Source organism: Sceloporus undulatus, chromosome 3, assembly GCF_019175285.1.
Source record: "Sceloporus undulatus isolate JIND9_A2432 ecotype Alabama chromosome 3, SceUnd_v1.1, whole genome shotgun sequence".
Classification (NCBI taxonomy): domain Eukaryota; kingdom Metazoa; phylum Chordata; class Lepidosauria; order Squamata; family Phrynosomatidae; genus Sceloporus; species Sceloporus undulatus.
Window position 1 is genome coordinate 201,747,139 of NC_056524.1, and position 26,548 is coordinate 201,773,686.

Here is a 26,548-nt window from a genome sequence, read left to right on the forward strand (position 1 = left end):
GTAAAGCTATGGATTGATTTTAAAGAAATGATTGTGCTAGTGCATAGCTTATAATCAGGACAAGATGTCACTGTCAAGTCAGAATACAGAGAAAACAGAACAGTTTGTCACTGTTCTGAAAGAAGGTGAGGAAAGGCTGCATTTTATCACCCAATCTAATTTATACACTAAATTTATCCCACAGAAAGCTGAATAAGACTTGAAGGAAAGAGACATGAAAATTGGAGGAAGGAAAAGTAAGGCATGCAAATGACATCATACTACCATAAAAAACAAACAAACAAAAAACCCCAGCAAAGACTTGGAAATATTACTGGAGAAAGGCAAGGAATAAAGTGCAAAGGCATTGTTATAGTTCTATTTATTTTTACTTGCATGGTTGTATATACAAAGTTCAATGAAAGAATTTTCACTGTCCGAGTTTCTTTTCTGTTATTTGATTCATATCATGATTATTACTGAAAATAATGTTGTTGTACAGAAGAGGCGGTATTCAAAATGATCTGTGCTGGGTGTCAAGTACACTAGGTGCACCACTGTACATAACTGAAGTTGAAGTATAGCTTCATAGGGAGGTGGAGTTATATATACTACCCACGTCTCATGAAAAGGATCCCACTGTGAGAATCATGTTCTGAGTGGGAATGCCGAAAAATTGTCTTCACCATTGTTCCTTCCTTACTTCACATACTTTCCCTAAAGGGCTGCCTGGGCTGTAAGGATTTTAGCGTTCTAGAGGGTGAACTAGGACGTATGCTAATGCGGTTACGGTACTCACACTCTCTCCAGAAAGGAAATAAGGATCCACAATACTGGTCTCTATGATTTCCAGGCAAGATAATGTCTCTGGTTGGGCAAGAATAGAAATTAATAATATGAAATTTTGTTTATTAATATGGTTAACCAACACAGTAGTTCTCACAAGAACTGATAAGAACTGGAGCTAGTCGAGAACTTTCAGTGCACCTGTGTGGTTCTTCATTCTCTTTGTCCTCCACAGTCTTAATCCTCACATACTGTATTTCAAAAGGTGATTCTATAATGCCTAAAGACAACACAATCTTCTCTAGAATACGAGCAACCATCACCCATGTACATTTCAGGAATACGATCTATCTATCTATCTATCTATCTATCTATCTATCTATCTATCTATCTTCAGATATAAGAAATCTGTTTTTCACAGGAGCTGCCATGACTAGTAGGAATCAGAGCCCCAGCTAAGCTATAAAAAACCCCTGAAGTCTTAGGAACACCACGGGAATGCTTCTTTTAATCCAGAGATTATGCTTTACTCATATGCAGGGCATTAATGAATTCAAGCAGGAGTGGGCTGCACTGCTGACATTATGCTGACAACACATACCTAGATACCTTGCCTCTGATGTCTTGAGCAGGGGATCTGAGAAGAATGCACAATTCGTGAACAACTGCTCATGGACAGATCTTCATTTCCATACGTTTGTGCTTATTGCATGGAAGTCTAAATTGGCTAAAGAATATTGTGTTAGTGGAGCAGAATGGCCCCACTCTTACTTGAAAACACACATGTACTTGAGTAACATGTCAATAGAGCTATGGTTACAAATATTTTGCACAGATTTAAAGTTATACATTATAAGTAACCATGTTACCCACACTGACTTACTTTTTAAAGTTACAACATATCTATTTCATTACTGTTGCAGAATAAAGTAATAGAACAACTGTTAAAAATGTTTCTGGTAAAAAAGTTCCAGTTTTTTATCTTGCTCCTTCTATTTCCCTTCTCTATTTGCTTACAACTACACTTGATTATTTATCATATGCTCAACCTTTCCCAAATTTATTTCCTTGATTTGGGGAAAGTTTCCTGACAGTACTGGAGAGTCCCTACATTAAGAACCATTCGGACTCAGACACATATTACTGGGAGGCACCTAGATAATTGTGATAAATATTTGGTACTTGTCCAATGCTTGGCAGGATATTAAAGAAGAAAATTTACAATGCATGCAGCAAGGTTTGAAATTTCCTGATTTACATGCAGGAAATTACAGCAAAAGTTATAAAGTAACCGATTCATAAATAATCAAAATGTATCACTGATCTATGTTTTTTTGATATTTTGTTCAGCGCTTTCATGTTACTTAGCAAGGAGGGTGATACACAACATTTCAATTGCAAAAAAGTACTCTATCTGCAGGTTTTTGTTCCTACTTACTAAAATGGAGAAGTTTATGACAATAGATAACTTTTATGAATTCTGTGGGCTTCATCAACTACAAGTAACTCTTGCTGGTTCTTCCAACATTACTGAAACACTCCAACATATTTCCATAAACCAATCACATCTTAGATTACTTTTTAGGAACTGTCTTTTGGTGTTATTGGGTATTTCCAAAGGCTCCAATCCTGTCTGCAATTAACTAGATTGCAGGCTGTTTCTTTTGTTCCATTCTTTTTTCTTTCTTTTTTACTTTACAGTTGACGGTTCACTTTATTTATGCCTCACCTTTTCCCTAAATCTGGGAATAAAGGAGGCTGTTCCTTATATATCATATGTATTTAAAATATTGCAGTGGGTCTTACCTATTGGTGGGCTTCCAACCCACAAATTTGACCAGTTACACGCAGCCATGGCCCATATTATTCAATGAATATGCACAGGCTGAAGCATGTGCATTTACATCACTGCCATTGAATAATACAGGGTGTGACTGTCAGCGTTTAGCATCCATGTGGGCCCCCAGAATCAAACTGCTACTGATACAAAGGACCCACTGTATGTATGCTTTAGTTTAGTCCCAATGTAAACATGCACAGAAGAGTGCTAATAGTCTGGATATGGTGGAAAGGAACTACCCACTTCTGCCACATAATCTTTCTTGTCATTGACAGAGAACATTTGGCTGGGCATTTGCTTTGGACAAAGCCTGAATATTAAACTGGTTCTCTTTGGCTATCATTCAAGGTGATGCATTCAAGGTTTCTCAAGCAAAGCAAACTGTTCTAAAGACCCACTTTGGAAGGGCACATATACATCAGGTAACCTAATCATGCCTCACCATTCCAGCTCTCCATGCAATGAAAACTGAGCAGGAGGCAAAGAGTGGAGATTAAGTGGAGGAGATTCTGTGATAGCTACCCAGGGCTCTCAATCATTTAAAGGAATCAACTTTTAAAAAGCAAACAACAACCACAACAACCAACCAGCCAAACAAAACAAACACACCTTTCAATTCCAATGTTTTTGGAAAGGATATAGCATGTACTTGGGCATTCCAGAGGAAGGACTCTTCACATTACAACTCAAAAACAATGTGGAGCTCTTCCATTTTCCCCTGCTTAACAGTGTCCACAGGAAGAAAAAAAGAGGAAAGTGGCAGAAAAACAAAGCATGGTTACAAGCAGATGACGCTGATGACTGAAGCCTATGTAGAAGAGATCAGTTTATGAATAAAGGCCTCATATGGAATCATTCATTATTGGGAGCTATTTCAGCATTTTCACAGGTTTTTTTTTCTGCTGTGAGGGCAGCACTAGTGATTAAGGCTTCCAACAAGAGTTTAAAAGCCATCATTAACTGGGAGATAATCTGCTCAGTGTATGGCTACTGACACCAGCTGCCCAGTTTGGTGTGTGGAGTTTTATCACATTCTTATAACCTGAGCAAAGCTATTCCAATACTTTCTTCCTGGCTGTAGGTATAGGGAGGTCAGTGCACTAAGTTCTTGCTAACGGTGGTGCTTGTTAGCAGGTTAAAATAGGGGCAAACAGCCAGGGAACTTAGCTGAGGCAAGAGGTGGGGAGAGAAAATAAGCAGGCCTTTCCACTTTGGCTACCCCTTCTCTGAAGAGTTGGCATGCTAGCATGAAAAAAAAAGGAGAACAGCCAGGCACAACTAGTGCCTGGGCTTCAGCTGCTTCCAAGAGCCGCATTTTCCAGCTTTCCAACTGAGAAAAAGAGCAGCCAGGCACCTCTCTATTGTACCTGGACTTAGCTGCAGCGGAACTGTACTCTCCCTCTCTGTCCCCAGAAGGGCAAGAACCATCAAATCAGCTATCTGTAAGCCTCTCTGGGACCACTTTTGGCAAAAGGTACAAACACTTCATATTAAAATAAACCCCAGCACTTTCTGTCTGAAATCATATGAGAGGGGAGCACTCAGAGAGCTGTAAAGTAGGGGAATTTTAAAGTACTGAAGAAGTGCATTTGTTTTATAGTGAAGCCACGATGTGTTAAACAGTCAGGAAAAGGGCCCTCACCACCCTTTTAAGCTTAAAGATCAGGGTGCTGGTAATTCTTTAAGATGCTTTAGGAGTTAGCATGTTCTATAGCTGCTGCAAGTTTTATTCTAACAGGAGGCAGGGGTGTGTGCTTGTATTTACAGATATAAGACACACAAAGAACATAGCAAATTTTCCTTTAAAAAATGGGAAGCACCCCAAACTAAGCCCCTCTTTAGTATGTTTCCGAGCATTACATAGTGTAAATTCTCCCAAGAAAGAATTCATTCTTGTCAAGGACAAGCACACACCTGTGATTCTTGCACCAGTTCTGAGCAAAAGACAGGCCTAGATCTTAAATGGCTGTTCATCATCAACTCCCTACTTTTCACACTATCCATAGAATATTTCAGAGGGAATTTAAACTGCCTGGGGGCGCCCCTGCAATAGTAAAACAAAAACCTTTTAAAACGAATCCAATATATAAAGGCTCTCTTTACACACCTATGTGTTCGACATTTTACAGGCTTCTTTCACTTCTTAGAAGGGCTAGTATGCTTCCCTCTATGTTTTCTGCATTAAAGTTAATGGGTAAAACAGTCAAAGCTCCAGGTTCTCTAAAGAAAGGCCCTATTATAGATCTGAAGCAGTGTAGTATTGCCTAAAGCTGCTCTCTCTACATATAACCCACAAGTTTTAGTATCCTTGGCGCAAAATAATGAAGTGATGACATCCTACCCCTTTACAGTTCATAGGAAAGATCTATTGCATTTTGGTCTCTCTGGCTAGTGACAGGAGAAAAAAAAACAAACAAGAAAGCATTCATACATTCAAATGGTGAATACTAGTAAAATGATTTTGCTTGCTATAAAATGAAGAATAAGAAAGGACTGAGAAATTGTGAGGTGCTAAATTGATTCCTTAGTTGTGATTAAAAAAATATCTACAGTTTAGATCAGCAACTGAGAACTGCCTGATCATGAAGTTGTACATGTTGTTAGTGTTCTAGAACTGCAATTTTCATCAATCAACTGTGCCAACACAATGGTTTGCCCTCTGCTAAATAGGGCCAGAAAGTACACTATAAAATTATTGATATAAGAGAAGTAAGAAGGCACTTGCATATGTTTATGAACAGGCAGTAATAAGGAAAGAGCTTGTGTGTGTGTATTTTAGAACAATTATGCACATTTCTACCAGTCATTGTGATAGGTATGGGGCACATTAATTACTACTCACCCATTAATGTTTGGCTCTTTAGATCCTGAAACTTTATATGCTGTTTATTTTCTGGGAGAGTCTAACACTGCCGAATATACTGCTTGTTTTTCCACATGTAAAAAAATAACTGATAGAAATACAAGCAGGCAAGCTGACATTAAATGGAGTTATTCTCAAATAACCATCAAGTTATGCAACAGAACTTCATAATAACAGCCACAGTTTTTCACAGAAAAATGAGCAACATGGGTACATGCCAAGCTAAAAGCATAGCTAAATGCAACAGAAGTACAGCTACCACCACATGGTCAGGACCACATTCAACAGTCAGATTCACTGACACTTTTAAAGTGCAACAAAATTATAAGCAAAACATTCTAATCCATTCATCATTCTATAAGGAGAGGACTGTACAGTACATAGAAGAGAATGTGTATCTAAAAGACACACACACACACACCCCTCTCCGAATATTCCTCATCTAAGAGAAGTCTCCTTCTTCGGAGGTTTTTGAACAGAAGCTGGATGGCTATCTGTCAGGAGTGCTTTGATTATGTACTCCTGCATTGCAGGGGGTTGGACTGGATGGCTCTCGTGGTCTCTTCTATGATTCTATTATTCTGATCAGGCCCCACCTAGAATATTGTGTCCAGTTCTGAGCACCACAATTCAGAAAGGACATTGAGAAACTGGAGCGTGTCCAAAGGAGGGCAATAAAAATGGTGAAGGGTCTGGAAACCATGCCCTATGAGGAACGACTTAGGGAGCTGGGGATGTTTAGCCTGGAGAAAAGAAGGTTAAGAGGTGATATGATAGCCCTGTTTAAATATTTGAAAGGATGTCATGTTGAAGAGAGAGCAAGCTTGTTTTCTGCTGCTCCAGAGAACAGGACCCGGAACAATGGATGCAAGCTACAGGAAAAGAGATTCCACCTGAACATTAGGAGGAACTTCCTGACAGTACAGTGGTACCCCGGGATACGAAATCACCGCCTTACGAAATTTCCGGGTTACGAAAAAAATCCATTAGAAAAAACTGTTTTGGGTTACGTTTTTTTTTTCGGGTTACGAAAAATTTTTTTGGTGCTTTTCGGCGCTTTTTCACACGGAATCGCGGCTTCCAGCGCTAGCGCCTATGGCAATTTCGGCTTGCGAAAGATTTCGGGTTACGAAGGGCTCCGCGGAACGGATTACTTTCGTAACCCGGGGTACCACTGTAAGGGCTGTTTGACAGTGGAATGCACTCCCTCGGAGGGTGATAGAGTCTCCTTCCTTGGAGGTCTTTAAACAGAGGCTGGATGGCCATCTGTCAGGGATGCTTTGATTTGGATTTCCTGCATGGCAGGGGGTTGGACTGGATGGCCCTAGTGGTCTCTTCCAGCTCTACGATTCTATGATTCTATGATGCTGACAGGTGACTTAAAAAGCACACGTACATACTCACACATAAATATAAGTATCTGACATCTTGAAGGGCTGCATACACTCTTCTGTGTATTGTCCTATGCATCTATGTATTGTACAATATCCATATGCAAGACAGACATGCTAAATCATGGGTACTGGCTTTGTTATGATCCTTCCAAATAGAAACATAAAGTATTGCACCATTAAAGAATCATTTTTAGATGAAAGCATCATAGTCTCTAACTATAATATGGCATCTTATGCCATGCGTGTTCAATTTACCTACGGCCCAAAAAGTACTAGTTAAGCCTTGGGCCTCATATTTCATAGACCTCTTTAATTAGGATTCATCACAGAAGCCTGATATGCTTTTTTACTAACTATATGAAAGGCTATCTTGACATAAAAGCTCTACATTAACTTGACAAGTACTTCAGTCATCTTCTGCAGTGTAATCAAATGACAGCCAGCGTGGGAGGGGTGAAGGAAATAACGGGACAGACCTTCATCCTTCCCAAAATACTTTGGGTCTCTTTCTTACTGAAGCAGAAATATGTATTTTTACTTCTATACCTATCGTGTTTGCTAGCCTGCAAACACGTTTTCTATGCTCTGCTGACCTATTTTAAGACTTTTCTGAAAAATGTTATTCTGCAAAATGACTGGGGATTGTCAGTAAATTGCTATAACATAATTACTGAATTTGTATTTTCTTAGTTCATTATACTTAATAGTTAAAATTCAGTCTTCTCAAACTGGGTAGAGAAGAGGCAAAGAGGATACAATACCTTGGCTCTTCATCAAGTGGTACACCACTCTGCATCTGAAGGATACGTTCACTGTCTTGATGAACAGATTTAAATCTTCTCTAATAATGGCAGCATCCCACCGGTTTATACTGTACTACAATGGACAGTGAACCAGGCTATGGTTTGTTCACAGACCCAAGGATTTTGTCTGTGTCAGCAACGGGTCACACTGGACTTTTCTATAGGGCTATTGAAACCTCTTAATTATGGTCTAACATGTAGCTGAGGTCATTTAGGTCTCTTCCACTCCTGCTGACAGGCAGAAAACATATCTTTGCATCAGTGTTCCTATTACTGTTGTGTGGTGATAATGCAGAAACTGAAGCACCTAAGAGAGAAGTGCACTAATCTGCTTTTGAAACAGGACAACACCATCCTTAAAAGCCATAACTTCCCTTTGATATCTATCTTTACTATCTTTAGAAAATCCTGAAACAATTTTCTATTAAAACTCACTTTCAATCTATTTAAATCAATATATCTTTACTTGTGTCTCTGTTTATTAATATTGTCTTGCCTAATTACAGCTGATTTTGTTCATTCCATTTTAGATGTTTTGTAACTGTGTGTATCTGAGTATATAATTACAGAAACATTTTTCCTCTCCTAATACAACCCCTACCCACTCAGATATCCTTGTAAATAAGTTGGCTGTTCAAAGTCCAATAGGAGAGTTGGAGAACAGTTAGATAAGGCATTTTTCACAAAGTAATCTGAACTATATAGTAAGTAAACTGGATGAATTACTAATCAAACACTGTGGCATACTCATACAAATAACTGGGAGCCACAATACTTTATGTGAAACATACAATAAAACTGCTTCATCACATCTATGGTCTGGGGAGAAATATTTCAAACTGGACTAAGATTGTAAACTCTTTTGGCTTTCATATTGGGAGAAAGACCAGTTAAAATTTAAATATATTAATGTATTTTAAAATATAATAAAAATGTGCACCTTGAAAGACAAAAAGTGAAACATAAATTTAACTAGACAGCATATAAAATACACATAATACAATGTAAATGATTGTGAAGTTAAGCACGCTATAAATCACTTTTAAATGTAGATTTTCTCATGTTTTACCACACCTTTTAATACATACAAATAATCTTGCAGGAACAATTAACTGAATAAGCTTATTTGGAATTACATACAACATTGGGTTCTAATCATTAGAATGTATCAGAAAACTGAGTTGGTCAAATATTCCTTGGAGTGATTCTGTGTGTTTAAAAATGGTAGTGCTACCCCTTAGCAGAGAGTTCATTTTGTAAAGAACAACGTGAAATGAAGAACACATCTAGATGGGGAGGACATATATGCACTAGTTTTTAGCTAAATTCTTCCTAGTCTTTTTCTATGAATGTTTTGCTTCTCTATGAGATGACAGGAATTTGCCAGCTATCAAAAGTGGGTGGAATTAACTACCAAGGAAGGGATGGAGGAAGACAGACAAAGAACAGGAATACGCTGGCATAGAATCTTCTATCTTCCGTTACATCTCAAAAGCTGTCATCATAAGCAGTTATTAGACTTTGTAAAAGTATTGTTAAAAAGAATTCCAGGCCCTTGGAACAGAATGGTCTTCTAGCATTTGGGAACAATCTGAAAGTCACACAATTTGGCTCAAGATTTTGCAGAGACAGAAAAGCCCCAGAATAGCAACAGCAAAGACCCAAACTATTGTCTGTTATACATGGACTTTAAAACATGTACTTGCAGTTGTGGATCAGAATACAGGAAACTCAAAAAGATACTGGACAAAGTACAATATATTAGTAGACAGAAAAAAAGGCTGTGAACAGTGTTCTGTTATTTTTCCCAACTGTACAATCAGTATAGCACATTTGTCCTTTTGGTTTCTGGTTGTGATCATGAAAAGCTAAATGGCTCTTAAAGAAATAGGAGTGCCCCTACATCTGATAGTACTGATGAGAAATCTGTACTTAGGACAGAATATAGAAAAAACAGAATATAGAAAAAACAGGTTCCCGATTGGCAAATGGGTTAGGCAAGGCTACATTTTATCTCCCTACATGTTAAAGTTGTATGTAGAAAATATCAGGTTTACACGCAGAAGAAGAAGGAGGGAAGATAGGAGGAAGGAACATATACTATGTAAGATATGCAGATGACACCGTAATACTAGTGGAAAGCATCACAGACTTGAGCAATTATTAAAGAAGGTCAAAGAAAGTGCAAAGACAGGCTTACTGCTGATCATAAAGAAAACAAAATAATGACCACAGAGAATCTACATAAATTCAATTTAGACAATGAGGAAATTATGGCGGGATACAGACCACCCAAAAGGGCGGTCTCCAGCTGCCCTCATTTGTAACCACATGACACATGGCTCCCTCGTGCAACAAAAAGAAGCCGCAAAAAGTGGCTTCTTTCTGCGGTGCCATTATGACGCTGCAAGGAGCCAATGGCACATTTGCAGCGTCATAAAGGCACTGAGATGTGCGGATGCTAGGCGTCTGTCACGTCAAAATGGCAGCGCCCATGTGTATAGGGAACTGCCATTTTTACACCCTCGTTATGTGCGAGGGGCAAGGTGCGTCAGGAAGCGCCGCCCCTTGCACATAAAGACGCCGCCCGATAGAGCTCGTCTATACAGCGCCTATATTAGTTAAATAGTTCCCATACCTAGGACCAAACACTGACCAGAACAGAGACTACAATCAAGAAATCAGAAGAAGACTAGGAATGGGAAGGGCAGCTATGAAAGAATTATACAAGATCCTAAAGATATGTAACTGAGCACTAAACTTAGACTCATTCAGGCCATTGTATTCCCCATTTCTATGTATGTATGTGGGCGCTGGAAAGTAAAAATAGCAGACAAGAAGAAAATCAATTTGTTTGAGATGTGATGCTGGAAAAGAGTGTGGAGGATAACATGCCGAGGATACCAAAAAGACAAACAAATGAGTCCTCAAACTTATCAAGCCTGAACTCTCACTGGAAGCCAAGATCATCAAATTGAGGCTGTGGTACTTTGGCCACATCATGAGAAGGCTTGACTCATTAGAAAATACAATAATCATAGGAAAGTTAGAGGATAGTAGAAAGAGTGGAAGGCAGCATGCCAGATATATACTCAGGGAGGTTACAGGTCTGAGGTCCAAAACACACTGCAGAAACAATCCAGTTTGAGACAGCTTTAACTGACTCGGGACACTGCTAGGGAATCCTGGGACTTGCAGTTTATTGTGACACCAGAGCTCTCTGACAAAGAAGGTTAAATGTGTCACAAAACTACACACAATTCCCTAGCATTGATCCAGGACGGTTAAAGTGGTCTCAACTGGAGTGAATGTTTTGGACCTGAATCTGTAGGACCTATGCAGAGCAGTGGAGGACAGAGGCGCTTGGCGATGTCTCATACAAAAGTTCACCATGAGTTGGGATGGACTCGAGGGCAGTTAACAAGAAACATGCTATTGCATATGAAACGGACAACACAGCTAGAAACTGGCTGGATTTCCTGTTTGCTTATGATCCAGAATTAGATACTATGAGTGAAACATCATCTGGGCTAGTGGAACGACACAACTGAATACTGGCCAATGAGTATTAATATGTTATAGCAAAGTCACTGGACATAAATGGGCTTAAGGTTCACACACTCATCAAACTTGGATTTCTGTATACTGTTTGGAGGCAGCAGGAGCACATGTCTCATTTTTCAAATGGGAGTAACCTATAGAGCAGTGGTCCCCAAACTATGCCCTTTAAGAGATTTTGGACTTCTGCTCCCAGAAACCTCAGTCATGTTGGACAATACTCTGAGATTCTGGGAGCTGAAATCCAAAATCCCTTAAAGAGCACATTTTGGAGACTATTTTATTATTATTATTAACCTTTATTTATAAAGCGCTGTAAATTTACACAGTGCTGTACATACAATCTTTTTAATTGGACGGTTCCCTGCCCTCAGGCTTACAATCTAAAAACACACGACATAAAGGGAGTGGTGGTGGGGAAGGGGCCTCTCTAGTAGCATAATACATATAAAATACATAGCAAAACAGGAAATGATTCAATAAAACAGGCAACAAGAGAACATCAAACAGCAAGTGACAATTATGCAATGCCTGGGAACGCTGCCCTGAACAAGATGGTCTTCAACTCCGTTTTGAAGCTGGTTAAAGAAGTGATGGCTCTTGCTTGTGGGGGAAGAAGGTTCCAGGAGTGAGGGGCAGCGAGTGAAAAGGGGCGAATCTGGGATGGGGCAGAGGAAATCCTGGGCTGAGACAGCAGACCTTGACTACCAGAACGGAGGGTCCGAGTGGAAAGGTGAGGAGAAAGAAGGTCTGATAAGTAGGGAGGGGCCAGTCCATGGAGGGCTTTAAACGTGGACAGCAGGAGCTTATACTGAATGCGGAAAGGGAGGGGGAGCCAGTGAAGGGATGCCAACACAGGAGAGATGTGGTCAGAGCGGTGGGTGGAAGTGATAATGCGTGCAGCTGAATGCTGGACAGAGATTAAAGGACGGAGGTGAGAAAGAGGAAGCCCAGCCAGGAGGTTACAGTAATCAAGTCGTGAGGCCACTAGGGCATGGACCAGGATCTTGGCAGTAGAGGCGGAGAGATAAGGTCGGAATTTAGCGATATTGTACAAAAAGAACCGACAAGCCTTGGCTGTGGTCTGGATCTGAGGGATACATGACAGAGAAGAGTCAAAGATAAAACCAAGACTGCGGGCTTGCTGGACTGGTTGAATAGAAATGTTGTCCACAGAGTCAGAAAAGGAGTGTTGAAGGGTGGGCTTAGGAGGAAAGACAAGAAGCTCTGTCTTGGACATGTTGAGCTTCAAACGCCGATGGCTCATCCACTGCGAGACAGCTGTGAGGCAAGACGAAACTTGCTGTTCAAGCCTTGGAGAAAGGTCGGGGGCGGAAAGATACAGCTGGGTGTCATCGGCATACAGATGGTAGGAAAAGCCAAAAGAGCTAATGAGTTTTCCTAAGGACAGTGTGTAGAGAGAAAACAGAAAGGGACCCAGAACAGAGCCCTGGGGAACTCCAACAGATAAGGGAACAGGAGAAGAAGTCTGACCACCTGAAACTACTGCAAAAGATCTTCCAGACAAATAAGATCTAAACCAGTCAAGAACAGAGTCTGAGAACCCAAGGTCAGAGAGTATGTCAACTAGAAGACAGTGATCAACGGTGTCAAAGGCTGCAGACAAATCGAGAAGGATGAGAACAGAGTAAAGGCCATTAGCCTTGGCCTGTAAAAGGTCATTCGAGATCTTGGTGAGAGCTGTCTCTGTAGAATGCCTATAGACTACTGCTATAGAGTGTGACATGGATGACACACCACACATGTATTCTCAGTTTTTAAGATTTTTGTACATTTATGCAAGGAGATGTGTGCCCATGTTACAGGTACAACAAAATTGTCAGCTTAGTGTGTACTCACCACATATACTTGACTTTAAGTCGATCTCATAGATAAGTCAAGGGCAGGTTTTGGGGCCAAAATAATGGATTTTGATATAACTGGTGGATAAGTCGAGGGTAAAACTTAAGGGCATGTAAAGGCTGAAGCATAGGAAAACAATGCCTAAGAACTTAAAAAATTCAGGCAGGCATGACGTGCTTATATTAAAGGCTAGATGAATGAGAGAGCAGAAGGGAGTTAAACTCCTGCCTTTTACTAGGGGATGGTTGTGTGTGTGTGTGTGTGTGTGTGTGAGAGAGAGAGAGAGAGAGAGAGAGAGAGAAAGTACAGTAGTTACATTGACCATTGACTCGTGGATAAGTCAACTCAAGTTTTTTGGGTCAATTTTTCCATACTTATACATGAGTATATACAGTCAGCACAGATGGGCCTAATTTATTTATCTGCACAAAATATTTTAATGCCTATACGTAATACAATCAGATTCCAGGGCAATGTTACACAATACAGATAATAAATTATTTAACATTTAATTTGCAATACGTATTAGTGATAGAAAGTCAACAATAGAGGGAAAGACAAATTGGCAGATGATGGAAAGGAAGTAATGTACGAATGTAGAGAGTATAAGAAAATGATTGAAGGTCAGAGTAAGTGAATTGGGAAGAGTAAGAGAGTTGAAGAGTTAATGCATTGCGTTAATGAACTGAGGGTGAATGAGAGGATTTGAAAATGAAATAAAGGGAAAGAGAATGGAGAGGAAGAAGAGAAAGAAGAAAGAAAGAAAGAAAGAAAGAAAGAAAGAAAGGAAGAGAGGAAAAGGGAAGAGCGGGTATTTGAGGAGGAAGGTAACAGAGAAAGGAATAAAGAAAGTTATGGAGTTGATGGAATAGAAAGAGGGAAGCAGTGGATGGCTGCCATCGCCAAATAGATCAATTAGATTAAATAACGATAGAATGTTAATGTAAAGTAGGAGATGATGTATGTTGTGGTGGAAATTCCTTTGATAATGTATGTTATGGTATTTTATGACTGTGTAGTGTTTTTAAAATTTAATAAAAAATTAAAAAACATTTATTTTCTTCACCTAAAATAGTTAATGGTAAGAAAAATAAAAGGCAGCAGTCAAAAATGAGAAAATAGACTGTAGACTGTATATTATCTTGGTGCAAAAATGATAGCAAAGAAGACATCAGCATTACTGAGGCAAAAGTCCTGTTGCCTTAAAATAATTTATTTCTTAAGTATATTTAGAACTGCAGCATGAGGCGTATCAGTGGTTGTTCAACATATGTCACAGTCAACATATGGGCCACAATCTAAAGACAATTCTTCCTATGTAATTCCTATTGATTTAAATATACTTGGATAAATACAGAATATGGCCTGCCGATTATTGTGACAAAACATGGCGTGTCTCTGTTCCACTGCTATTTTGCCTGGAACAAGATGAGCTTAAGCTAGTCTGATTAATAATGTAATTTACTTATGACATAAAATTTCTAAAGTTCATGACTTGATAAATGTTCTTCATGGGCTTCATAGGCTGCAACACAACACACACTGGTTTTTGTCCCAGCTAGAATACACCTACTGAACTGAACAGGAGTTGTTAATCACCATTTATTCATGTCCCATTAACTTTCCACTGAATTCCCTCTGGATGGGACTAAAACTGGATTTTGCCCATTTGTTTCAATCTTTAATTATGCTAGGATATTTGTGTTGTGTGTCCCAGAAAACATACAACGGATTTGTTGATTTCTAAATAAAGCACAACCTGAGTATCCCTTATCTGGACATCTGAAATACTCAAAAATTCTAAATTGTTCCCATAGGTGGCTGAGATAGTGACACCTTTGCTTTCTGATAGTTCAGTGTACCCAAACTCTTGCTTCATGAGGACAAGTATTAAGAATATTGTGTAAAAATTACCTCCAGGCTATGTCTATACATTTCATGCTTAGACTTGGGTCTCATCTCTAAAATATCTCACTATATATATGCAAATATTCTAAAATCTGAAATAATCCAAAATACAAAACACTTCTGGTCCCAAGCATTTCAGATAAGGGATACTCAAGCATGTAGTAATTATGACATGTACTGAAATTAGATAAAAATGGAATTAATACAGTAATCTTCCCCATTTCCTAACTATCATCACCACCAGCACCACCACCACCACTATCTTTTGGACACTGCCGTTTCAAGAATATCAAGAGCTGTAATACACTAACCTCAGTATTGTGGGCAACCTGTTCTATAACTCCTTGTTGCTGGCTACTGGGGAGAAGGGCATTGATGTAACCTGGTCTAACATTAACTGGGGGACATGTTTCCATCCCTGGACCAAGCAACTACTGTTTACATGTGACAAGTAAAGAGGAATTGTATCTCAAAGATATCATTTGGCTCACTATATGGGTATCTAACAAGCAAAAATTGTCTCTGTCTGCCATCTAGTGGGATTTACATATATAGGTTTCTTAAAATTAATTTCCTTAGAAAAAACAAAACTAAGGTATTTTAAGACTGGTATAAAAATAGAGCACTAATATTTTTCATTCTACTTCAAGCAAGAACAATAGATAGACTGTGTGTGTATGTGCCTTCAAGTTTCCATTGACGTATGGCGACCCCATGAACCTCATAATAGGGTTTTCTTAAGGAAGGAATACTCAGAGGTAGTTTTGCCTGTTTCTTCCTCTAAAATATAGATTAACAATAATAAAATAAGCATTTGTGGACTATGAACTACTTCATCAAATACACAGATTATTACTGTATCTGTAATTTCAGTTTTGTGTGACTGTTATGTGTGCACGTATTAATTAATAATTAACACAGTTACTAGTTAACAGAGATGGAAGATGCAAAAAATGAATCCAGGAAGCAATTAAAATGCAGAAAGTGCTGATGAGGACATTTACATTATTAACACTGGCCAGTCACAAGACTGTTGCTGATAACATATATGTCCTGCCGCAGGGTAGGCCAATTAACACAGATAGTTGTCATAATAATCCAATAATTAGATTTAAACTTCTAGTGACAAACCTCTTGATTAATGAAACATTAATTTGCTTTAGTCTCCCTTTCTAGCTTCTTTGCTCTACAAGAACCACTTTATGGGCAGTGACACAGTGTACTGGGAATTTTCAGTGTCCTCATTGGTTTTATTCTGCAGCCTCTCTAGAGGTCAAGATAGTATGCAATAAGGGACCTCGCCTGACATTTGTATACAGTCCTTCCTCGGTATACACAGACTTGCCATACGCAGATTTGAGTGTCTGTGGACAGCTAGTCTGCGTTGTCCCCAATAGTGGCACATGGATGAGACTACGCCGCCATTAGGGACAAAGGAATGGTAAGGTGGGAGGGCTGTGGGGTGGGGTCAATGCAAGACTTCCAGTGGGCTGACAGGAGAGCAGTGGCAAGAGAGGGGAGGAAAGCCCTGACCTCTCTACTCCCCTCCGGACGACAGTGTGCCCTGGAAGCCACTTGCCTGCTCCTCTTTGTTCTCCGGCAGTGACCTCCTGCATCCCCCTCCTGGTAGAGAACTCCTCGGAAGGGAGGAAACCCTGCCTGCTGCCCTCGGCGACCTCCTTTGGTGACCCCCTTCTCTGCCTCCTGCTGGTCTCTTCTTCTGAGTCTGGCCTCCTTCCATTCTGGCAGGGGGAGAAGGTTGCCAAGGGAGGTGGCGGCAGCAGCGGTGCTGATTGCAGTGGGCAGGGCTGCCATCCTTCCCTCTTTCTCCCTCTCTTCCGAGGAGCCCTCTGCCAGTAGGGGGACCAGGAGGTCACCACCACCGTAGAGCAAGGAGGAGCAGACAAGTGGCTTACAGGGCACACTGTCACCTGTCGGGGAGCAGATTAGTCAGGGCTCCCTTTCCCCATGCTCACCACTTCCCTCCCATCGGCATGCTGGGAGTCCCACGTTGACCCCCCTCCACGCAGCTCACCCACCCATCCCTTTGTCCCCAATGGTGGTGCAGGATTGTGCATGTGCCACCATTGGGGACAAGGTAATCTGAGCATCCAGGATTTTGGTATCCGCAGGGGTCCAGAATAGATCCCCTGTGGATACTAAGAGCTGACTGTACAGTGTGCTCACGCCTTGCGTGGACGCATTTTACGTAGCTTACATGGAAACCACTTGGGGAGGGAAACAATGGCGCATGCACTCCGCCACATGCATGAGCCCCATTATTTCCTATGGGGCTCAAGTATAGGCGGATTTTCCCTTATGCGGGGGGATCCAGAACGGATCCCCTGTTTAAGGAGAGGGCCCACTGTATATGTCTTTCTTGAGACATATATCAGAGACAAAAACAGGGATATATAATGAATTTGCTCCTCCATCTCCCTTACTTCTAACTTTTTCAAGCACTATTCCCCCGAAATAAAAGGACTGCTCACCGGAAGAAACATATTTGATAAAACCATAGAACACGGGTGGGGAAAGTGCAGTCCTCCAGACACTGCCATGCTGGAACTCCCATGAACCCTTGCCAGCACAACAAGCAGGAAGCACTTCTGGGAAGTGCAGTCCAACCATATGTGGGAGTTTGCACTTTGCTCACTTCTGCCACAGGGGATGGAAAAGATGGTTACTACTGAAGGGGAGGAAATAGGGGAAGCGAGGACAGTGTACAGGTCATTTGTTAGCATCTAGTTGGGGATGTTATGGATGGCTAATTGTAAGCGATTCTTTTTGAAAAAATAGTTTAAAACCTTCTGATTACATTTCCAGAGAAATATAACACTAAATTTGTTGATTAAATGAGTCTTCTCTAAGGGGAGTTAAATAGGATACAGGCCATAACACTTTAACCTCTAAACCAAGGGTTGGCAGCTCTGGCCACACAGATATTATTGGCCTTGAATTCTTAGCAGCGTTAGCCATCATAGCCAGCATCAAGAGATGCTAGTAACTGCAACTCAGCATCATGAGGAGGACCACAGATGCCCATATATATTGAATACAACATCAGGTTAATACAGTCAGCCCTCCATATCCATGGATTCATTATCTATGGATTCAACCATTCACGGTTTAAAAACTGTGCTGCCTTGCCTTACACATGGATCCGTCCCCCCCCCCCCCGGTAAGGCAAATACCACATAAAATTGAGCCCCATTCAATAGAATGGAGCTAATGCTTGTGGTGGTGTGGGGCGCATGCACCACAGGTGCATACACCATTACTTGTATTGCAGTGCAGCTTCCGCATAAAGTAGAAGCCGCATATGGTACACCCACGTATGGAGCAGGCGCGCTGTATATATTTATGCATTTTATAAAAGCGACACAATTTCTATGCTCCTGCATTTGGTATCCACAGGAGTCCTAAAACCAAACTCCAGTGGAAATCAAGGGCCCACTGTATAAGAATGTAACTATCAACACATCATCCCTCTTGTTCCTATCCATTTCCCAGATCACCTTAGAGAAGAAGAAAAAAAGGCAAAGAAAGAGATTGTGTACAGTAGCAAACCTATTTCCTCCCTTGCTAGCAAACACATTTGTGGGGAAAGCACCTGGTTCCTGTAAACTCATGTGATTGATAAGAACAGGGTTGTTTGCTGGCATGAGCTAGCCATAGGTAGTCTATGAGCCAAGAGCAACAGCTACTATGTAGAGCATGGACTACAGGCCATAGTTCTTCCTTCTACATAGTAACTGAAAGCTTTATTGTCCCTCTCCTTGTTAGGTCTCCCATCTACCTAAAAAGTAGAAGCCTTTCATTTAGAATGGGCCCTTAGTATCAACTGGGGGTTGGTTCCAGAACCCTGCCATGGATACCAAAACCACAGGATGCTCAAGTCCCATTAAATACAATGCCATACTAAAATAGTGTCCCTTACATAAAATGGCAAAATCAAGGTTTGCCATTTGGAATTTATACTTTTAAAAAATATTTTCAATACTTGGATGCTTGAATCCATGGATAAATAATCTGTGGATACAGAGGGTGAACTGTATTTATTTTAAGGATTTATAAACAAAAGTTTTCCAAAGGTATCTTAAAATCAGTATCATTAAAAAAATGCATAAGTGTTTTGGAGCTGCATGCATCAAATAATTGAGAAAATTTTAAATTTCAAATTTCAAATGAAACAAGAAGTATATTTATTAGGAATGATTGATGAAGAAATTAATAAAAAAATACTAGAGTGATTTACTATATGACAGGAGTGGGTAGGTTACTAATGGCTCAAAAATGGAAAGAATGTTTAGCACCACCAACAGAAGAATGGTTATTAAAGCTACTAGAGATGGCAAAATTGGATAAATTGACTTGTCTTATCAGAAATGAAAAATTAGGGAAATATGTAAAAAATTGGAAACAGATAATGGAATATGTAAGTGATTAATGGGATCTATTGATAAAAATGATTTGCTGAATTAATGGACTATATATATATATATAGGAGGATGATAAATTATTAATCCTTTTATTAAGTTAGAATTAGATTAGACTTTATATATGACAATTTAAGACCAGTTTAGAAAAAATAGTTATACCATTGAGTACTACTAGTAGGGGAAGTTAAGTATAGAAGAAAAAATAGTAAAATGGATTAGATAATATAGAAGATGGATGTAAATGGATGTGTACGGATCATATGTATGTATGGAATTTTAAATGCATGTTCTTTTTATTGTTTTGGATCGAAAGGACCTAGAAACTGTAGTACATTGCACTGGTAACCTCTCGTTTGGATTTCTGTAATGCGCTCTACATGGGGCTACCTTTGTACCAGGTTCGGAAGCTTCAGCTGATTCAAAATGCTGCAGCCAAATTGGTCATGAGTACATCTAGGTCGGATCATATAACACCTGTGTTAAAATCCCTTCACTGGCTGCCAATTCGCTTCCGGTCCCAGTACAAAGTGTTGGTTATTACCTTTAAAGCCCTACATGGCTTGGGCCCGAGTTACTTGAGGGAATGCCTCTCCCTACACAATCCGCCCTGCACCCTTAGAACAACGGGGAAATTGCTACTTGAACACCCTAGGGTGAGACTGGCAACAACCCATCAAAGAGCTTACACATCGACAGCGCCTACTTTTTGGAACGTACTCCCAGAAGAGATCCGCCTTAGCGGTACATTGGAAGCCTTTAAAAAGGCATTGCAAACCTATCTCTTCCAGCAAGCATACCCCCCGACTCTCTTTAGAGAAAGTACTCCCCTATTAGATTAAGATACTTGATAGTTTACAGTTTTGATTATTTAAATTGTTGTTTTTAGATAATTCTATTGAATAGTTGTAATTGTAACTGAATGTTTTTAACTGTTTTTATATTGTATTATGACACATGTCATAGTTTTATCAAATGTGAACCGCTTTGATCTCGAGGAAAAGTGGTATATAAATAAATAATTTATTATTATTATTATATTTTTATTATTATTTATTTTAAAATATTAATAGAAATATTATTAAAAACACATCAGTAACTGTACAATTTGAACAACAGAATAAAACAATTTTAAATGCAGACTAAGGGCTGGAACAACCAGCTGGTAATGCTGGCTTCTGTGTGTCTTGGGGGCATGGCGTTTAGGTGCCGCATGCCCCCAAGATGTCTGGAGGCCACCCTGGCCAACCTGACATGAGGGGCTTCAAGACGCTTTGGGGGCACAGCATTTACACACCACATGCAACAGCTTGAAGCTGCCCTGGGGTTTTGGCTGGGCCGCCTCAGGTGGCTTTTTAGGAGCAGATCATTTCTGCTTTTATTTGGGCCGGCTCCAGGCTGGCTTAGAGCTGTGGCATGTAGTTGCTGTGCCACCAGGCTGAGCAGTGCTGGGGCAGCCCCAATCCGCCCTTTTGCAACAGTCTGTTCCGCCCTTAAACTTCCTAAAAAGATGTTTGGATTCAAAGCAGAGTGCAGCTGTAGTTAAAAATTCAGCCTATAATTTTAACCAAAGGTAGAAAGAAATCAAAAGGCTTTTGAATGCCATTTAAAACTCCATCAGGAAAAAAGCTAAATATATCTCTTTTCAGAAAGACCTTTAAATTTATAGAGGCAATATAGAAAAAAGCTGTTCATTGTACCTGCCTATCTAATTTGATTTTAATAGGCCAACTATACATCAGATGAAGATAATGGCAAATCAGTGGTCATTTCAGAACACACAAGGTTTTTTAAAAGTTGGGAGGAACAGATAGATAGTCATCCAAATATTCTCATAACCTCAGGTTTCAAATCTGTGCTTTTAAGCTCCAGAAGTATATTCTCTTAATGAAGCTGTAATGCAAGCATGCAAAAGGGGTGGATGTCATTGAACTGCAACTCTCATAATCACTGATCACTGGCTAGATTAGGATAGTTGGGAGTTGCAGTCCAGCAACATCTGCAGGACAATGTGTGAATGCAATATATGATTTGAACTTTGTAACAGGAACGTGGTTGTTGTAATGCCTTCTAGTCATTTCTGATTTATGGCTACTCTCAGGTGAAGCTATCATGGGGTTTCTTGGCACGATTTGTTCAGAGGAGGTTTGCTTTTGGCTTCCTCTGAGGCTGAGAGAATGTGACTTGCCTAGTTGGTTTTCACGACTCAGCCATGAAAACCCTTTCAAACCCTGTTCTCCAGAATCCTAGTCCAACACTCAAACCACTACACAATGTAACTTCTAGTGAGCTTAATAAAAGTGTTCACCAACATGTATTTTGTATGAATCAACATTCCAAGTACAGTATGTTGTCCTTTGATTATCTAATGTTATGTAAATAGAACTTTCCTATGTGTTGTGTAGTTCACAAAAATGAGATTATATTGTATATGAAATTAAGGGTAAATATGAAAAACATTTTTGGAAGTATGTTTTCCTGTTATAATGCTTTCAGTGGATCTAGAGTAAATATGAAATCTAGCCTCCAAAGAATGGTTTATTCACACACAGTGTGCCAAAGCAATGAGACAAAAGCATGCACAGGAGTTTGACAAAATAAACGTTTTCTTTTTTTTACTTTGGAAAGATTGAGAATCGATCCTCCCTGGTCGGTTTTGCATCTACTTCATCACCAGAGCCTCTTTCTTCATATTCATCCATCTGTCGTGACACAGCATCAGAAATGTTTTCTGCCATCTATTTGGATAAACAAATGACAGAATTCAACATTCCTACTCAACACTCATAAAATGTCATTAGCTTTTAACCACCTATTTTCCCATTTAGAATTAAATAACTTTGATACTAGAACTGAAAGAAATTTCATACCATTTCAGTGTTCCTGAAAATTTTATACTCTGATTTCAGGTGCTCAAATTTTGCTTTTGAATTTAAAACTAAAGAGATGCATTCAAGGAAGTAGACTTTAGTCTACCAAGGTTCATGTGGCTAACTTCTTTCTTTCAGTTGGTCTCAAAGATGGTTCAAGATCTCTCTACATACATCAAAACCCTAGAATATAGTTTCCAAAATGCACAAGGTGGGCTGGATATGCAAGTGTGAGAGACAAAACCCCTCTTCCTTGTATTATTATTATTATTATTATTATTATTATTATTATTAACCTTTATTTATGAAGCGCTGTAAATTTACACAGCGCTGTACATGCTATCTTTTTAGTTAGACAGATCCCTGCCCTCGGGCTTACAATCTAAAAAGACATGACACAAAAAGAGAAAGAAGTGGTGGAGGGAAAGGGTAAGAGGTCCAGCAGTTCCTCTCTACCTCCAAGGCCTGGACCAAGGCAGATGGACTGGAGGGAGGGCTTGGCTTCATAATGGATGGTTAATCATTTTCCAGGGAAAATACATACTCTCAAGTAGGATAATGCATATACAGTACATAGCAATACAGGAAATGGTTTGATAAACAGGCACCAAAAGAACATCAAATAGTGAGCGACAATTATGCAATGGCTGGGAAGGCTTCTCTGAACAGGATGGTCTTCAACTCCGTTTTGAAGCTGGTTAAAGAAGTGATGGCTCTTGCTTGTGGGGGAAGAAGGTTCCAGGAGTGAGGGGCAGCAAGTGAAAAGGGGTGAATCTGGGATGGGGCAGAGGAAATCCTGGGCTGGGACAGCAGACCTTGACTACCAGAACGGAGGATCCTGGTGGGAAGGTGAGGAGAAAGAAGGTCTGATAAGTAAGGAGGGGCCAGTCCATGGAGGGCTTTAAACGTTGACAGCAGGAACTTGCACTGAATACAGAAAGGGAGGGGGAGCCAGTGAAGGGATGCCAACACAGGAGAGATGTGGTCAGAGCGGTGGGTGGAAGTGATAATGCGTGCAGCTGAATGCTGGACAGAGATTAAAGGACAGAGGTGAGAAAGAGGAAGCCCAGCCAGGAGGATGTTACAGTAATCAAGTCGTGAGACCACTAGGGCATGGACCAGGATCTTGGCAGTAGAGGCGGAGAGATATGGTCGGATTTTAGCGATATTGTACAAAAAGAATTGACAAGCCTTGGCTGTGGTTTGGATCTGAGGGATACACGACAGAGAAGAGTCAAAGATAAAACCAAGACTGCGGGCTTGCTGGACTGGTTGAATAGAAATGTTGTCCACAGAGACAGAAAGGAGAGTTGTAGGGTGGGCTTAGGAGGAAAGACAAGAAGCTCTGTCTTGGACATGTTGAGCTTCAAACGCCGATGGCTCATCCACTGCGAGACAGCTGTGAGGCAAGACAAAACTTGCTGTTCAAGCCTTGGAGAAAGGTCGGGGGCGGAAAGATACAGCTGGGTGTCATCGGCATACAGATGGTAGGAAAAGCCAAAAGAGCTAATGAGTTTTCCTAAGGACAGTGTGTAGAGAGAAAACAGAAGGGGACCCAGAACAGAGCCCTGGGGAACTCCAACAGATAAGGGAACAGAGGATGAAGTCTGACCACCCGTGATCACTGCAAAAGATCTACAGACGTGGAAGCAGATAACACAAACAAACACCATGATGGAGAACACGGGTACAAAATTAAATAAATATTTTTTTTTCTCCCTAGCATTTTAAACTTCTGCATAACAGGCAAAAAACTGCACAGGTCAGCAGACACCAGCAATGAGATAAGCTGCAGCTGTGCCATCTGGCAGCTGCCCAAAGGCTGAAATTTACCAAGCTACGTTCTCCTAGGAGGGGATTTAGGCGGCGTGACCAGATGTCATAACTGCAAAGGAGGACAAGGCACCGCAAAATGTAGGACAGGCAAGAAAAATGTAGAGCCTGACCAAATAAAAGCTAATAACACTCATAAGAATGTAAATTCATGCTTCTTACTCATGCTCAAAATGGAGGATGTTTTGGAATTCCTCCAGGACAGAAAGTTGAAATGTAGGACAGGTCATGGAAAAGGAAGACGTCTGGTCTCCCTGGATTTAGGGTGCATTTGCACTGTAGAAACAATGCAATTTGATACCACTTTAACTGCCATGGCTCCATCCTACAGAATCCTGGGATTTGTGAGTCACCAGCACTCTTTGGCAAGGAAGTCGACCTCGTAAAACTACAAATCCCCAGATTCCATAGGATGGAGCGACAGCACTTAAAGTGGCGTCAAACTGTGTTACTTCTACAGTGTAGATGCCCCATTAATGCTGACAGAATCACAGTGACTTGACGGCCTCCTTTTGCAGGACCTGTCCTCCATTTCCACCTTCTGTCCAGGAGGAATTCCAAAATGTCCTCCCTTTTGAGCATGACAAAGTAGTATGAATTTACATTTCTACGAGTGTTTTGAGCTTTTATTTGGGCAGGTCCTCCATTTTGCTCAAGAATGTCCTCCATTTTTACAGGGCCTTGTCCTTCTTTGCAATGAGGACATGTGGTCACCCTCAAGAGAAGATGAGCATGTTTTGTTTGACAGCAGGCAATGTTTTTTACCACTGCTTGCAGAGAGCAAAAATGGCAAGTCTAGAACAGGAGAAAGCTGGTGCTGCTGCAGTGGACAACAGTGGGATAAATAATAACAACAATAATAGTTTTTTGTGGGTTTTTCGGACTGTGTGTCCATGTTCTAGAAGAGTTTATTCCTGACGTTTTCACCAGCATCTTCAGAGAATGCTGGCATGGAAATGAGTGCTATATATACATACATACATACATACATACATACACACTGTGTGACTCTAGGTTAGGAGTGTTGATTTCCATGTTAATGTGTGTATTGTTCTGTTGTTGAATGGCAAGGCCTCAGGGAAGATATGCAAGGAGGATTTGTGTCTGCTTTATTATTATTATTATTATAGTTGTTGTTGTTGTTCTTATTACTATGTTTATTTATATCCCACCTTCCTCCCAGTACAGGGACTCAAGGCGGCTTACAAATCTAAAACAGTCCAAGTGAAAACACGGTAAAACATGCAAAATATAAGTTTAAAAAACAATGAAACAATTCAAACAATTAAAAACATTACATCATTAAAATTTAAAGTTTAAAACTCTTTAAAACAAAAACCAAACAGCATCCCTGTCATGCGAAATCCTGCCAGCATAGAAACGACTTAATTTGCGGTCCATTATCTGCTGGGAAAATAATAATGATGATGATGATAATAGTAATATATTTATTTCGTTTTTAGGCTGCCTTTCCCCCCAAAAAAGGGACCCAAGGCAGCTCAGAAGACAATTAAAACAAATTACAGTAAGAATGTAAAAAATAGTTAAAATCATCCAGTGGTTCCCAGAGGTTTTGGACACCTGAGATTGGAAATTACTGACCAAATTAAAACAGTATAAGATTGAGATAAACACATACAAAATGCTGAAAACATCACTAAAATTGCTCCCCATATAAAACCACAATATCAATATAATAATAATAGTAATAGGAAGAAGAAGAAGATTGGGATATCAGAGTATCTCATTCACAAGGTCTGGAAAGTATTATATTTATACTATAAGTCCAAAACTTATAATAATGCAGTTTGAGACTGGCTCAATGCTAGGGAATCCTGGGAATTGTAGTTCATTGTGGCACCAGAGCTATACCCGACAGAGAAGGGCTAAATGCCTCACAAAAACCACAGTCCCTAGGATTCAAGATTAGGACAACAGAGTCTCATTCACTGGGTTTGGAAAGCATATATATATATATATATTGTCCAAGACACACTGCAGAAACAATCCAGTTTGAAACTGCTTTAACTGCCTTGGGCTCAGTGCTAGGGAATCCTGGGAATTGTAGCTCATTGTGGCACCAGAGCTCTCTCTGTCAGAGAAGGCTAAATGCCTCCCAAAACTACAGTTCCCAGGATTCCCTAGCACTGAGCCAGGGCAGTTAAAGCGGTCTCAAAGTGGATTATTTCTACAATAGCGTGTTTTTGGACTTATAGTATAAATATAATACTTCCCAAACTTGGAGAAGGAGACTCTGGTGTCCTAATCTTGAATCCTGGGGACTATAGTTTTGTGAGGCTTCTTTAGTGTAGCGGGGGGAATACTTGCCTCAAAGCCTTGGCTAGGAAGTCCTGCTGCTGCTGCTGCTGCTGCTGCTCCCCCAGGGCTCCGTTACGTGGAAGGGAAGGGGAA

General features: G+C 40.2%; 1 protein-coding gene across 2 annotated transcripts in view; it reads right to left on the reverse strand.

Moving 5' to 3' along the window:
* Window positions 1-26,548, reverse strand: part of CASP7 (caspase 7) — a 37,793-nt gene extending 11,245 nt beyond the window's left edge. The window contains exons 1-3 of one of the 2 annotated variants that reach the window (XM_042457072.1): window positions 26,465-26,548; window positions 22,053-22,171; window positions 4,115-4,117 (exon numbers count right to left, since the gene is read on the reverse strand). In XM_042457072.1, coding sequence (XP_042313006.1) covers window positions 4,115-4,117; window positions 22,053-22,171 — 122 coding nt within the window. In that variant the 5' untranslated portion in view covers window positions 26,465-26,548. The remainder of the gene's footprint in view (window positions 1-4,114; window positions 4,118-22,052; window positions 22,172-26,464) is intronic. The other variant, XM_042457073.1, reaches the window with a different exon arrangement.